The following is a 16947-nucleotide window of genomic DNA, read 5'->3' as shown; positions in this document are numbered from 1 at the left end:
GTATCAGGAGTGTGGTCAATTCCATTTCAATTCCAGTCAATTCAGAAAGGAAACCAGATTCCAATTCCAAATGTTCCTCTTGAAAATAGTTGAAGGGAAAATAATTGAAGGGAGTTTCAGTGTAGTTCTGGAAGTGTAGTTTCAGTGTACTTCTGGAAGTGGAGTTTCAGTGTACTTCTGGAATTGACCCCTTCCATGCTCATTGCCTCTAAAATCTTTATTACCAGATGAGTTGATGTCACAGCTAAAGCATCCTTTAAACTCTACGTATGTAGACAATGCAAGAACAGTTAACTATGCAAAATGGCCGTCCAGTGTCCGATCCTGCGACACTGTGTTGTTGGAATGCACATATTTGTGCATTTTTGCTATGCAAATTCACAGGATGGGCATTTTTATAGATTGATGAAGTTGTTGCATTCATCTGTATCTAGGCTTTAACAGTGACCAGATGTTGTCCTTTTCTCCATAGATTTTCATTCATGTTCAGTTTGATGTTACCACTATATTCTTTAGTGTCCAGCTCCTGTCTGATGTTACCACTATATTCTTTAGTGTCCAGCTCCTGTCTGATGTTACCACTATATTCTTTAGTGTCCTGCTCCTGTCTGATGTTACCACTATATTCTTTAGTGTCCTGCTCCTGTCTGATGTTACCACTATATTCTTTAGTGTCCTGCTCCTGTCTGATGTTACCACTATATTCTTTAGTGTCCAGCTCCTGTCTGATGTTACCACTATATTCTTTAGTGTCCAGCTCCTGTCTGATGTTACCACTATATTCTTTAGTGTCCAGCTCCTGTCTGATGTTACCACTATATTCTTTAGTGTCCTGCTCCTGTCTGATGTTACCACTATATTCTTTAGTGTCCAGCTCCTGTCTGATGTTACCACTATATTATTTAGTGTCCAGCTCCTGTCTGATGTTACCACTATATTCTTTAGTGTCCAGCTCCTGTCTGATGTTACCACTATATTCTTTAGTGTCCAGCTCCTGTCTGATGTTACCACTATATTCTTTAGTGTCCAGATCCTGTCTGATGTTACCACTATATTATTTAGTGTCCAGCTCCTGTCTGATGTTACCACTATATTCTTTAGTGTCCAGCTCCTGTCTGATGTTACCACTATATTCTTTAGTGTCCAGCTCCTGTCTGATGTCACCACTATATTCTTTAGTGTCCAGCTCTTGTCTTATATTGCCACTGTCTGTACAGGTCCGTCCAGTCCGTCCACCACATGAGGTCAGAACCACACACTCCGATGGGGCGGAACTCGACAACAGCCACCTCCACGACGACGATGACAGTTGTCACGATGACCACGTTCACCCTCATCGCCTTGGCAACAATGACCGGTTAAAGAAGCTGCAGATGTTCTACTCCTCGGAGACGAAGGGTGGAGTTTCTCCCAGAATGATCCTGGAGACCACGGAGGCTCGCCCCTCGGACAGAGAACACTTGGCAGGCGCCATGGAAATGGCACAAACTGCCCCGCCCCCTCTCCCCCAGCTACGGAATGCTGGGCTGAAGGAGGGAGGCGGGGGAGGAAGGGGGGGGAAGGTCACATGGGTGGGCCACATGGTACGGCCGCAGGGCACCACAGGGCTGCTGGTCAACGGGACCAAACCCCCGGCCTTCCCCTCCCATAGACAGCACGCTCTGGTCATCAAGAGCCTTCGCCAGGAGAGGGCGAGGAGAGGAGGAGGCGGAAGAGGAGGAGGAGGGATGAGAGGAGGAGTGCAGCGTAACTCTGTTCAGCTGCGTCAGTCCTTACAGCGTCGAGTAGCTGACCTGAACCTCCCTCTGCTCCCAGCAGCCCCGCAGAGACCATATTGACCTATTGACCTAAGACACTAACCCTACTGAAATACAGAGACCCTACTGACCTACTGAGACCCTACTGACCTACTGACCTACAGGTACCCAACTGACCTACAGAGACCCTACTGACCCTGACCTAAAGAGACCCTACTGACCCTGACCTACAGAGACTCTACTGACCTACAGAGACCCTACTGACCTACAGAGACCCCACCGATCCTGACCTACAAAGACCCTACTGAGCCTGACCTACAGAGACCCTACTGACCTACTGGCCTACTGACCTACTGACCTACAGAGACCCTACTGACCTACAGACCTACTGACCTACAGAGACCCTACTGACCTACTGAGACCCCACTGACCTACAGAGACCCTAATGACCTACAGAGACCTTACTGACCTACTGACCTACAGAGACCCTACTGACCTACTGAGACCCTACTGACCTACTGAAACCCTATTGACCTACTGAGACCCTACTGACCTACTGACCTACTGAGACCCTACTGACCTACTGAGACCCTACCGATCTACAGAGACCCTACTGACCTACTGACCTACAGAGACCCTACTGAGCTACTGACCTACTGACCTGCAGAGACCCTACAGACCTACTGACCTACAGAGACCCTACTGACCTACAGAGACCCTACTGACCTACAGAGACCCTACTGACCTACAGAGACCCTTCTGACCTACTGACCTACAGAGACCCTACTGACCTACAGAGACCCTACTGACCTACTGACCTACAGAGACCCTACTGACCTACAGAGACCCTACTGACCTACTGACCTACAGATACCCTACTGACCTACTGACCTACAGAGACCCTACTGATCTACTGACCTAGAGAGACCCTACTGACCTACAGAGACCCTACTGACCTACTGAGACCCTACTGACCTACTGACCTACTGAGACACTACTGACCTACTGACCTACAGAAACTCTACTGACCTACAGAGACCCTACTTACCTACTGACCTAGAGAGACCCTACTGATCTAGAGAGACCCTACTGACCTACAGAGACCCTACTGACCTACTGACCTACTGACCTAGAGACCCTACTGATCTAGAGAGACCCTACTGACCTACAGAGACCCTACTGACCTACTGACCTACTGACCTATAGAGACCCTGTTGACTCTGTTGACTAGTGTGTTAATCACTCTACAGAGTCCAGATGGTGTCAGTGTCTGCACAGAGACCCTACTGACCTACAGAGACCCTACTGACCTACAGAGACCCTACTGACCTACAGAGACCCTACTGACCTACTGACCTACTGACCTAGAGAACCTACTGACCTACTGACCTACAGAGACCCTACCGACCTACAGAGTGTCAATGTCTGCACAGCCACGTTGTAGAATATTGAATCTCATACTTCTTCAATTCTCAGTCAAGGATTTCCACTATTTGACATCACATTCACATTAACAGAAGTATGTGGCGCCACAGACATATTTCTCAATGGGCCGCAAGACTATTGCTGCTCTGTGACTGTGAACGACAGAGACCCGACTGATCCTGGTGACTAGGTCAGGAAGAGAACCATATGTCAACCAGCTACTGGTCTATAGTGCCAAAGGATTACGGTTAAGCATGAACAAGGAGCTAGAGTAATGTCATCAGGTGGAACCAGGTAAAACCAGGTAGAACATTCCACAGCATTATCACAGTACTGAATGGGTTAACTCTCTCATTATCAGTCTCTACAGTACTGAATGGGTTAACTCTCTCATGATCAGTCTCTACAGGGTTAACTCTCTCATCATCAGTCTCTACAGTACTGTATGGGTTAACTCTCTCATTATCAGTCTCTACAGTACTGTATGGGTTAACTCTCTCATTATCAGTCTCTACAGTACTGTATGGGTTAACTCGCTCATTATCAGTCTCTACAGGGTTAACTCTCTCATCATCAGTCTCTACAGTACTGTATGGGTTAACTCTCTCATTATCAGTCTCTACAGTACTGTATGCGTTAACTCTCTCATTATCAGTCTCTACAGTACTGTATGGGTTAACTCTCTTATTATCAGTCTCTACAGGGTTAACTCTCTTATTATCAGTCTCTACAGGGTTAACTCTCTTATTATCAGTCTCTACAGGGTTAACTCTCTTATTATCAGTCTCTACAGGGTTAACTCTCTTATTATCAGTCTCTACAGGGTTAACTCTCTTATTATCAGTCTCTACAGGGTTAACACCCTCATTATCAGTCTCTACAGGGTTAACTCTCGCATTATCAGTCTCTACAGGGTTAACTTTCTTATTATCAGTCTCTTCAGGGTTAACTCTCTTATTATCAGTCTCTACAGGGTTAACTCTCTTATTATCAGTCTCTACAGGGTTAACTCTCTTATTATCAGTCTCTACAGGGTTAACTCTCTTATTATCAGTCTCTACAGGGTTAACTCTCTTATTATCAGTCTCTACAGGGTTAACTCTCTTATTATCAGTCTCTACCGGGTTAACTCTCTCATTATCAGTCTCTACAGGGTTAACTCTCTTATTATCAGTCTCTACAGGGTCAACTCTCTTATTATCAGGCTCTACAGGGTTAACTCTCTTATTATCAGTCTCTACAGAGTTAACTCTCTCATTATCAGTCTCTACAGGGTTAACTCTCTTATTATCAGTCTCTACAGGGTTAACTCTCTTATTATCAGTCTCTACAGGGTTAACTCTCTTATTATCAGTCTCTACAGGGTTAGCTCTCTCATTATCAGTCTCTACAGGTTTAACTCTCTTATTATCAGTCTCTACAGGGTTAACTCCCTCATTATCAGTCTCTACAGGTTTAACTATCTTATTATCAGTCTCTACAGGGTTAACTCTCTTATTATCAGTCTCTACAGGGTTAACTCTCTTATTATCAGTCTCTACAGGGTTAACTCTCTTATTATCAGTCTCTACAGGGTTAACTCTCTCATTATCAGTCTCTACAGGGTTAACTCTCTTATTATCAGTCTCTACAGGGTTAACTCTCTCATTATCAGTCTCTACAGGGTTAACTCTCTTATTATCAGTCTCTACAGGTTTAACTCTCTCATTATCAGTCTCTTTATTGTCATGTGTTTTTAATATATTCGCTGAACTGTATTCCTATTTTCTACTCCCATAAAAATCATGTGATCTGACTATTCCATACCTCTATCAGTCCATCTCTCTGTCATTAATAATGTGTATAGACTAGAGCCAGAGTGGGTATGGAGCTGGTATAGAGGTATAGAGGTGTAGAGGTATAGAGGTAGACTAGAGCCAGAGGTAACAGTGGGTATGGAGCTGGTATAGAGGTATAGAGGTGTAGAGCTATAGAGGTAGACTAGAGCCAGAGGAAACAGTGGGTATGGAGCGGGTATAGAGGTATAGAGGTATAGAGGTAGACTAGAGCCAGAGGTAACAGTGGGTATGGAGCTGGTATAGAGGTATAGAGGTGTAGAGGTATAGAGGTAGACTAGAGCCAGAGGTAACAGTGGGTATGGAGCGGGTATAGAGGTAGACTAGAGCCAGAGGTAACAGTGGGTATGGAGCTGGTATAGAGGTATAGAGGTGTAGAGGTATAGAGGTAGACTAGAGCCAGAGGTAACAGTGGGTATCATCAGCTAACCTTTAGCTCGGAAAACTCTTGCCAGTTCGTACAACGTGTTTCAAACCGGATCTATTTTTCTCTCCATATCTCCAAATTCCTACCACAAACTCTGAACCTTTTCATCTGGATCATCACAGCTAGCTAACCGCAACCCGGGTTGACTACTCCTGGCTAACGTTTCTGTCCCGGAGCTAGCACCAACTAGCCTGGGGCTAGCCCATGCTAGAACCATCTCCCTGCTCACTCCTCGGCTACAATATCCGGACCCCTTCTACTGCCGGTACGGGGCACGGAACCCCACCGATCCTTTACGACTGGAATACCGACATAATCTGACAGAGGACTCCAACAGGCCCCTCAGGCGCAATGCCCGCTGAAGGCCCATTCTGCTAACCTGCTAGCTACCTAGAGCTACTTGGAATCTTACTAACTCCACGACTGGTCTATTGACGTCACCGCACGAAGAGGGAAAAACAGACTTACCCACATCGCAATGTCCCCCAAAAGCTAACTTGCTAGCCCCAGTCTACAAACCGTTAGCTTGCCTGCCCCGGTCTGCTAACTGCTAGCCTCTGCTAACTGCTTGCTTGCTAACCCGGTCTGCTAACTGCTAGCTTGTTTAGCCTCGGCCTACTAACTGTTAGCGTATTAGCATCGGCCTGCTAACTTCTGAATCGCCGTGCCCCCAGTCAGCCCAACCACTCACTGGACCCATATGTTCACTACGCATGCCTCTCTCTAATATCAATATGCCTCGTGCATTACTGTCCTGGTAAGTGATTACTGTCTTATTTCACTGTAGCCCTGCTCAATATGCCTTAACCAACCATGTTGTCCCACCTCCTACATAGGCGATGACATCACCTGGTTTAAACGTCTCTAGAGACTATATCTCTCTCATCATTACGCAATGCCTAGGTTTACCTCCAATGTACTCAGATCCTACCATACCTTTGTCTGTACACTATGCCTTGAATCTATGCTATCGTGCCCAGAAACCTGCTCCTTTTACTCTCTGTTCCGAACGTGCCAGACGGCCAGTTCTTATAGCATTTAGCAGTACCCTTATCCTACTTCTCCTCTGTTCCTCTGGTGATGTGGAGGTTAATCCAGGTCCTGCAGTGCCTAGCTCCACTCCTACTCCCCAGGTGCTCTCGTTTGTTGACTTCTGTAACCGTAAAAGCTTTGGTTTCATGCAGGTTAACATTAGAAGCCTCCTCCCTAAGTTTGTTTTTCTCACTGCTTTAGCACACTCTGCCAACCCAGATGTCTTAGCCGTGTCTGAATCCTGGCTTAGGAAAACCACCAAAAACCCTGAAATCTCCATCGCTAACTACAACATTTCCCGCCAAGATAGTACTGCCAAAAGGGTCGGTGTTGCAATCTACTGCAAAGATAGTAATACAGAACTCTGCAGGCTATCTAAGTCTGTACCAAAACAATTCGAGCTTCTACTTCTGAAAATTCACCTTTCCAGAAACAAGTCACTCACTGTTGCCACTTGCTATAGACCTCCCTCTGCCCCAAGCTGTGCCCTCGATACCATATGTGAATTGATTGCCCCCCATCTATCTTCTGAGCTCATGCTACCAGGTGACCTAAACTGGGACATGCTTAACACTCCGGCCATCCAACAATCCAAGCTTGATGCCCTCAATCTCATACAAATGATCAATGAACCTACCAGGTACAACTCCAAATCCGTAAACACATGCCATCCTAACTAACTCGCCCTCCAAATACACCTCTGCAGTTTTCAATCAAGATCTCAGCGATCACTGCCTCATTGACTGTATCTGTACCACCCCTCATCACTGTCAAACGCTCCCTAAAACACTTCTGCAAGCAGGCCTTTCTAATTGACTTGGCCGGGGTATCCTGGAATGACATTGACCTCATCCCGTCAGTAGATGACGCCTGGCTATTCTTTAAAAGTGCTTTCCTCTCCATCTTAAATAAGCATGCCCCATTCAAATGTAGAACTAGGAATAGATATAGTCCTTGGTTCACTCCAGACCTGTCGGCCCTTGACCAGCACAAAAACTTCCTGTGGCGTTCTGCATTAACATCGAACAGCCCCCGTGATATGCACATTTTTAGGGAAGTTAGGAACCAATATACACAGGCAGTTAGGAAAGCTAAGGCTAGCTTTTTCAAACAGAAATGTGCATCCTGTAGTACAAACTCAAAAAAGTTCTGGGACACTGTAAAGTCCATGGAGAATAAGAGCACCTCTTCCCAGCTGCCCACTGCTCTGAAGCTAGGAAATACTGTCACCACTGATAAATCCACTATAATTGAGAATTTCAAAAATAATTTCTCTTCTGCTGGCCATGCTTTCCACCTGGCGACCCCTACCCCAGTCAACTGCCCGGCACCCTCCACAGCAACCCGCCAAAGCCCCCAATATTTCTCCTTTACCCAAATCCAGATAGCTGATGTTCTGAAAGAGCTGCAAAATCTGGACCCCTACAAATCAGCTGGGCTAGACAATCTGGACCCTCTCTTTCTAAAATGATCTGCCGAAATTGTCGCAACCCCTATTACTAGCCTGTTCAACCTCTCTTTCGTATCGTCTGAGATCATCAAAGATTGGAAAGCTGCCACAGTCATCCCCCTCTTCAAAGGGGGAGACACTCTAGACCCAAACTGCTACAGACCTATATCTATCCTACCCTGTCTTTCTAAGGTCTTTGAAAGCCAAGTTAACTTCTTGCGTCGAGCCATCCCGGATCCGGGATCGTGAATACAGCTCAAGCTCATTACCATAACGCAACGTTAACTATTCATGAAAATCGCAAATGAAATGAAATGAATATGCTAGCTCTCAAGCTTAGCCTTTTGTTAACAACACTGTCATCTCAGATTTTCAAAATATGCTTCTCAACCATAGCAAAACAAGCATTTGTGTAACAGTTAGCGCAGCTAGCGTAGCATTTAGCGTTAGCATTAGCAGGCAACATTTTCACAAAAACCAGAAAATCATTCAAATAAAATCATTACCTTTGAAGAACTTCAGATGTTTTCAATGAGGAGACTCTCAGTTAGATAGCAAATCTTTTTCCTGAAAGATTATTTGTTTAGGAGAAATCGCTCCATTTGGTGCGTCACGTGAAAAACAGCTTCTATCTCAAGGCCATCAGACTGTTAAACAGCCACCACTAACATTGAGTGGCTACTGCCAACACACTGTCAATGACACTGACTCTACTCCAGCCACTTTAATCATGGAAATTGATGGGAAATGATGTAAATATATCACTAGCCACTTTAAACAATGCTACCTTATATAATGTTACTTACCCTACATTATTCATCTCATATGCATACGTAGATACTGTACTCTATATCATCGACTGCATCCTTATTTAATACATGTATCACTAGCCACTTTAACTACGCCACTTGGTTTACATACTCATCTCATATGTATATACTGTACCCGATATCATCTACTGTATCTTGCCTATGCTGCTCTGTACCATCACTCATTCATATATCCTTATGTACATATTCTTTATCCCCTTACACTGTGTATAAGACAGTAGTTTTTTTGGAATTGTTAGTTAGATTACTTGTTCGTTATTACTGCATTGTCGGAACTAGAAGCACAAGCATTTCGCTACACTCGCATTAACATCTGCTAACCATGTGTATGTGACAAATAAAATTCGATTTGATTTGATTTGATTTGTTTAGCTACGAAAAAAACCTGTATCCAGGAGTGTAATTATCCCCGCAGCTCATTAGCATAACACAACGTTAACTATTCATGAAAATCGCTAATGAAATGAAATTAATATGCTAGCTCTCAAGCTTAGCCTTTTGTTAACAACACTGTCATCTTAGATTTTCAAAATATGCTTCTCAACCATAGCAAATCAAGCATTTGTGTAACAGCTAGCGCAGCTAGCGTAGCATTTGGCGTTATCATTAGCAGGCAACATTTTCACAAAAAACAGAAAATCATTCAAATAAAATCATTACCTTTGAAGAACTTCAGATGTTTTCAATGAGACTCTCAGTTAGATAGCAAATGCTCAGTTTTTCCTGAAATATTATTTGTTTAGGAGAAATTGCTCCGTTTGAAAGGGCAGGCTACCAAAAAAACCTGAAAATTCAGTCTTCAAAACGCCGAACTTTTTTCCAAATTAACTCCATAATATCGACTGAAACATTGTAAACGTTGTTTAGAATCAATTCTCAAGGTGTTTTTCACATATCTCTTCATGATATATCGTTCATTGAAAGCTTCCTCTCTCCTCTCAATCACTGGATGACTGCGTGCAGCTTGTAGATTATGCACCAATTTAGGACACCGGGCGGACCCCTGGTAAATGTAGTCTCTTATGGCCAATCTTCCAATGATATGCCTACAAATACGTCACAATGCTGCAGATACCTTGGAGAAACGATAGAAAGGGCAGGCTCATTCTATGGAGCGGGTATAGAGGTATAGAGGTAGACTAGAGCCCGAGGTAACAGTGGGTATGGAGCGGGTATAGAGGTAGACTAGAGCCAGAGGAAAGAGTGGCTATGGAGCTGGTATAGAGGTATAGAGGTAGACTAGAGACTGAGGTAACATAGGGTATGAAGCGGGTATAGAGGTAGACTAGAGCCAGAGGAAAGAGTGACTATGGAGCTGGTATAGAGGTAGACTAGAGCCCGAGGTAACAGTGGCTATGGAGCGGGTATAGAGGTTTAGAGGTAGACTAGAGCCCGCGGTAACAGTGGGCATGGAGCTGGTATAGAGGTAGACTAGAGCCCGAGGTAACAGTGGGTATGGAGCGGGTATAGAGGTAGACTAGAGCCAGAGGAAAGAGTGACTATGGAGCTGGTATAGAGGTAGACTAGAGCCCGAGGTAACAGTGGCTATGGAGCGGGTATAGAGGTATAGAGGTAGACTAGAGCCCGAGGTAACAGTGGGTATGGAGCAGGTATAGAGGTAGACTAGAGGCCGAGGTAACAGTGGCTATGGAGCGGGTATAGAGGTATAGAGGTAGACTAGAGCCCGAGGTAACAGTGGGTATGGAGCGGGTATAGAGGTAGACTAGAGCCCGAGGTAACAATGGCTATGGAGCTGGTATAGAGGTAGACTAGAGCCCGAGGTAACAGTGGCTATGGAGCGGGTATAGAGGTAGACTAGAGCCTGAGGTAACAGTGGCTATGGAGCGGGTATAGAGGTAGACTAGAGCCAGAGGAAAGAGTGGCTATGGAGCGGGTATAGAGGTTTAGAGGTAGACTAGAGCCCGAGGTAACAGTGGGCATGGTGCTGGTATAGAGGTATAGAGGTAGACTAGAGCCCGAGGTAACAGTGGGTATGGAGCGGGTATAGAGGTAGACTAGAGCCAGAGGAAAGAGTGGCTATGGAGCGGGTATAGAGGTTTAGAGGTAGACTAGAGCCCGAGGTAAGAGTGGGCATGGAGCTGGTATAGAGGTATAGAGGTAGACTAGAGCCTGAGGAAACAGTGGGTATGGTGCGGGTATAGAGGTAGACTAGAGCCAGAGGAAAGAGTGGCTATGGAGCTGGTATAGAGGTATAGAGGTAGACTAGAGCCCGAGGTAACAGTGGGTATGGAGCGGGTATAGAGGTAGACTAGAGCCAGAGGAAAGAGTGGCTATGGAGCTGGTATAGAGGTAGACTAGAGCCAGAGGAAAGAGTGGCTATGGAGCGGGTATAGAGGTATAGAGGTAGACTAGAGACAGAGGTAACAGTGGGTATGGAGCGGGTATAGAGGTAGACTAGAGCCCGAGGTAACAGTGGCTATGGAGCTGGTATAGAGGTAGACTAGAGCCCGAGGTAACAGTGGCTATGGAGCGGGTATAGAGGTAGACTAGAGCCCGAGGTAACAGTGGCTATGGAGCGGGTATAGAGGTATAGAGGTAGACTAGAGCCCGAGGTAACAGTGGGTATGGAGCGGGTATAGAGGTAGACTAGAGCCCGAGGTAACAGTGGCTATGGAGCGGGTATAGAGGTATAGAGGTAGACTAGAGACAGAGGAAAGAGTGGCTATGGAGCTGGTATAGAGGTAGACTAGAGCCAGAGGAAAGAGTGGCTATGTAGCGGGTATAGAGGTTTAGAGGTAGACTAGAGCCCGAGGTAACAGTGGGCATGGAGCTGGTATAGAGGTATAGAGGTAGACTAGAGCCCGAGGTAACAGTGGGTATGGAGCGGGTATAGAGGTAGACTAGAGCCAGAGGAAAGACTGGCTATGGAGCGAGTATAGAGGTTTAGAGGTAGACTAGAGCCTGAGGTAACAGTGGGCATGGAGCTGGTATAGAGGTATAGAGGTAGACTAGAGCCTGAGGAAACAGTGGGTATAGAGCGGGTATAGAGGTAGACTAGAGCCCGAGGTATCAGTGGGCATGGAGCGGGTATAGTGGTATAGAGGTAGACTAGAGCCCGAGGTAACAGTGGCTATGGAGCGGGTATAGAGGTAGACTAGAGCCCGAGGTAACAGTGGCTATGGAGCGGGTATAGAGGTATAGAGGTAGACTAGAGCCCGAGGTAACAGTGGGTATGGAGCGGGTATAGAGGTAGACTAGAGCCCGAGGTAACAGTGGCTATGGAGCGGGTATAGAGGTATAGAGGTAGACTCGAGCCCGAGGTAACAGTGGGTATGGAGCGGGTATAGAGGTAGACTAGAGCCTGAGGTAACAGTGGCTATGGAGCTGGTATAGAGGTAGACTAGAGCCCGAGGTAACAGTGGCTATGGAGCGGGTATAGAGGTAGACTAGAGCCCGAGGTAACAGTGGCTATGGAGCGGGTATAGAGGTATAGAGGTAGACTAGAGCCCGAGGTAACAGTGGCTATGGAGCGGGTATAGAGGTATAGAGGTAGACTAGAGCCCGAGGTAACAGTGGGTATGGAGCGGGTATAGAGGTAGACTAGAGCCCGAGGTAACAGTGGCTATGGAGCTGGTATAGAGGTAGACTAGAGCCCGAGGTAACAGTGGCTATGGAGCGGGTATAGAGGTATAGAGGTAGACTAGAGCCCGAGGTAACAGTGGGTATGGAGCGGGTATAGAGGTAGACTAGAGCCCGAGGTAACAGTGGCTATGGAGCGGGTATAGAGGTATAGAGGTAGACTAGAGCCCGAGGTAACAGTGGGTATGGAGCGGGTATAGAGGTAGACTAGAGCCCCAGGTAACAGTGGCTATGGAGCGGGTATAGAGGTATAGAGGTAGACAGAGCCCGAGGTAACAGTGGGTATGGAGCGGGTATAGAGGTAGACTAGAGCCCGAGGTAACAGTGGCTATGGAGCGGGTATAGAGGTATAGAGGTAGAGTAGAGCCCGAGGTAACAGTGGATATGGAGCGGGTATAGAGGTAGACTAGAGCCCGAGGTAACAGTGGCTATGGAGCTGGTATAGAGGTAGACTAGAGCCCGAGGTAACAGTGGCTATGGAGCGGGTATAGAGGTAGACTAGAGCCCGAGGTAACAGTGGCTATGGAGCGGCTATAGAGGTATAGAGGTAGACTAGAGACAGAGGAAAGAGTGGCTATGGAGCTGGTATAGAGGTAGACTAGAGCCAGAGGAAAGAGTGGCTATGGAGCGGGTATAGAGGTTTAGAGGTAGACTAGAGCCCGAGGTAACAGTGGGCATGGAGCTGGTATAGAGGTATAGAGGTAGACTAGAGCCCGAGGTAACAGTGGGTATGGAGCGGGTATAGAGGTAGACTAGAGCCAGAGGAAAGAGTGGCTATGGAGCGGGTATAGAGGTTTAGAGGTAGACTAGAGCCTGAGGTAACAGTGGGCATGGAGCTGGTATAGAGGTATAGAGGTAGACTAGAGCCCGAGGAAACAGTGGGTATAGAGCGGGTATAGAGGTAGACTAGAGCCCGAGGTAACAGTGGGCATGGAGCTGGTATAGAGGTATAGAGGTAGACTAGAGCCTGAGGAAAGAGTGGCTATGGAGCTGGTATAGAGGTATAGAGGTAGACTAGAGCCCGAGGTAACAGTGGGTATGGAGCGCGTATAGAGGTAGACTAGAGCCAGAGGAAAGAGTGGCTATGGAGCTGGTATAGAGGTAGACTAGAGCCAGAGGAAAGAGTGGCTATGGAGCGGGTATAGAGGTATAGAGGTAGACTAGAGCCCGAGGTAACAGTGGCTATGGAGCGGGTATAGAGGTAGACTAGAGCCAGAGGAAAGAGTGGCTATGGAGCTGGAATAGAGGTATAGAGGTAGACTAGAGCCCGAGGTAACAGTGGGTATGGAGCGGGTATAGAGGTAGACTAGAGCCCGAGGTAAGAGTGGGTATGGAGCGGGTATAGAGGAAGACTAGAGCCCGAGGAAACAGTGGCAATGGAGCGGGTATAGAGGTAGACTAGAGCCCGAGGTAACAGTGGCTATGGAGCGGGTATAGAGGTAGACTAGAGCCCGAGGTAACAGTGGCTATGGAGCGGGTATAGAGGTATAGAGGTAGACTAGAGCCCGAGGTAACAGTGGGTATGGAGCGGGTATAGAGGTAGACTAGAGCCCAAGGTAACAGTGGCTATGGAGCGGGTATAGAGGTATAGCGGTGGACTAGAGCCCGAGGTAACAGTGGGTATGGAGCGGGTATAGAGGTAGACTAGATCCCGAGGTAACAGTGGCTATGGAGCGGGTATAGAGGTATAGAGGTAGACTAGAGCCCGAGGTAACAGTGGGTATGGAGCGGGTATAGAGGTAGACTAGAGCCCGAGGTAACAGTGGCTATGGAGCGGGTATAGAGGTAGACTAGAGCCCGAGGTAACAGTGGCTATGGAGCGGGTATAGAGGTATAGAGGTAGACTAGAGACAGAGGAAAGAGTGGCTATGGAGCTATTATAGAGGTAGACTAGAGCCAGAGGAAAGAGTGGCTATGGAGCGGGTATAGAGGTTTAGAGGTAGACTAGAGCCCGAGGTAACAGTGGGCATGGAGCTGGTATAGAGGTATAGAGGTAGACTAGAGCCCGAGGTAACAGTGGGTATGGAGCGGGTATAGAGGTAGACTAGAGCCAGAGGAAAGAGTGGCTATGGAGCGGGTATAGAGGTTTAGAGGTAGACTAGAGCCTGAGGTAACAGTGGGCATGGAGCTGGTATAGAGGTATAGAGGTAGACTAGAGCCCGAGGAAACAGTGGGTATAGAGCGGGTATAGAGGTAGACTAGAGCCCGAGGTAACAGTGGGCATGGAGCTGGTATAGAGGTAGACTAGAGCCCGAGGTAACAGTGGCTATGGAGCGGGTATAGAGGTAGACTAGAGCCCGAGGTAACAGTGGCTATGGAGCGGGTATAGAGGATAGAGGTAGACTAGAGCCTGAGGAAACAGTGGGTATGGAGCGGGTATAGAGGTAGACTAGAGCCAGAGGAAAGAGTGGCTATGGAGCTGGTATAGAGGTATAGAGGTAGACTAGAGACTGAGGTAACATAGGGTATGAAGCGGGTATAGAGGTAGACTAGAGCCAGAGGAAAGAGTGACTATGGAGCTGGTATAGAGGTAGACTAGAGCCCGAGGTAACAGTGGCTATGGAGCGGGTATAGAGGTTTAGAGGTAGACTAGAGCCCGCGGTAACAGTGGGCATGGAGCTGGTATAGAGGTAGACTAGAGCCCGAGGTAACAGTGGGTATGGAGCGGGTATAGAGGTAGACTAGAGCCAGAGGAAAGAGTGACTATGGAGCTGGTATAGAGGTAGACTAGAGCCCGAGGTAACAGTGGCTATGGAGCGGGTATAGAGGTATAGAGGTAGACTAGAGCCCGAGGTAACAGTGGGTATGGAGCAGGTATAGAGGTAGACTAGAGGCCGAGGTAACAGTGGCTATGGAGCGGGTATAGAGGTATAGAGGTAGACTAGAGCCCGAGGTAACAGTGGGTATGGAGCGGGTATAGAGGTAGACTAGAGCCCGAGGTAACAATGGCTATGGAGCTGGTATAGAGGTAGACTAGAGCCCGAGGTAACAGTGGCTATGGAGCGGGTATAGAGGTAGACTAGAGCCTGAGGTAACAGTGGCTATGGAGCGGGTATAGAGGTAGACTAGAGCCAGAGGAAAGAGTGGCTATGGAGCGGGTATAGAGGTTTAGAGGTAGACTAGAGCCCGAGGTAACAGTGGGCATGGTGCTGGTATAGAGGTATAGAGGTAGACTAGAGCCCGAGGTAACAGTGGGTATGGAGCGGGTATAGAGGTAGACTAGAGCCAGAGGAAAGAGTGGCTATGGAGCGGGTATAGAGGTTTAGAGGTAGACTAGAGCCCGAGGTAAGAGTGGGCATGGAGCTGGTATAGAGGTATAGAGGTAGACTAGAGCCTGAGGAAACAGTGGGTATGGTGCGGGTATAGAGGTAGACTAGAGCCAGAGGAAAGAGTGGCTATGGAGCTGGTATAGAGGTATAGAGGTAGACTAGAGCCCGAGGTAACAGTGGGTATGGAGCGGGTATAGAGGTAGACTAGAGCCAGAGGAAAGAGTGGCTATGGAGCTGGTATAGAGGTAGACTAGAGCCAGAGGAAAGAGTGGCTATGGAGCGGGTATAGAGGTATAGAGGTAGACTAGAGACAGAGGTAACAGTGGGTATGGAGCGGGTATAGAGGTAGACTAGAGCCCGAGGTAACAGTGGCTATGGAGCTGGTATAGAGGTAGACTAGAGCCCGAGGTAACAGTGGCTATGGAGCGGGTATAGAGGTAGACTAGAGCCCGAGGTAACAGTGGCTATGGAGCGGGTATAGAGGTATAGAGGTAGACTAGAGCCCGAGGTAACAGTGGGTATGGAGCGGGTATAGAGGTAGACTAGAGCCCGAGGTAACAGTGGCTATGGAGCGGGTATAGAGGTATAGAGGTAGACTAGAGACAGAGGAAAGAGTGGCTATGGAGCTGGTATAGAGGTAGACTAGAGCCAGAGGAAAGAGTGGCTATGTAGCGGGTATAGAGGTTTAGAGGTAGACTAGAGCCCGAGGTAACAGTGGGCATGGAGCTGGTATAGAGGTATAGAGGTAGACTAGAGCCCGAGGTAACAGTGGGTATGGAGCGGGTATAGAGGTAGACTAGAGCCAGAGGAAAGACTGGCTATGGAGCGAGTATAGAGGTTTAGAGGTAGACTAGAGCCTGAGGTAACAGTGGGCATGGAGCTGGTATAGAGGTATAGAGGTAGACTAGAGCCTGAGGAAACAGTGGGTATAGAGCGGGTATAGAGGTAGACTAGAGCCCGAGGTATCAGTGGGCATGGAGCGGGTATAGTGGTATAGAGGTAGACTAGAGCCCGAGGTAACAGTGGCTATGGAGCGGGTATAGAGGTAGACTAGAGCCCGAGGTAACAGTGGCTATGGAGCGGGTATAGAGGTATAGAGGTAGACTAGAGCCCGAGGTAACAGTGGGTATGGAGCGGGTATAGAGGTAGACTAGAGCCCGAGGTAACAGTGGCTATGGAGCGGGTATAGAGGTATAGAGGTAGACTCGAGCCCGAGGTAACAGTGGGTATGGAGCGGGTATAGAGGTAGACTAGAGCCTGAGGTAACAGTGGCTATGGAGCTGGTATAGAGGTAGACTAGAGCCCGAGGTAACAGTGGCTAT

General features: G+C 47.5%; 1 protein-coding gene across 1 annotated transcript in view; it reads left to right on the top strand.

Annotated features, from left to right (window-relative positions):
• LOC109886508 (hormonally up-regulated neu tumor-associated kinase homolog A) overlaps positions 1–4991 on the top strand; it is a 59634-nt gene extending 54643 nt beyond the window's left edge. Inside the window, exon 12 of the mRNA XM_031815829.1 lies at positions 1218–4991. Coding sequence (XP_031671689.1) covers positions 1218–1838 — 621 coding nt within the window. The 3' untranslated portion in view covers positions 1839–4991. The remainder of the gene's footprint in view (positions 1–1217) is intronic.
• Positions 4992–16947: the final 11956 nt, after the last annotated feature.

Source organism: Oncorhynchus kisutch, unplaced genomic scaffold, assembly GCF_002021735.2.
Source record: "Oncorhynchus kisutch isolate 150728-3 unplaced genomic scaffold, Okis_V2 scaffold646, whole genome shotgun sequence".
Lineage (NCBI taxonomy): Eukaryota > Metazoa > Chordata > Actinopteri > Salmoniformes > Salmonidae > Oncorhynchus > Oncorhynchus kisutch.
This window is presented reverse-complemented; position numbering and strand designations above follow the sequence as displayed.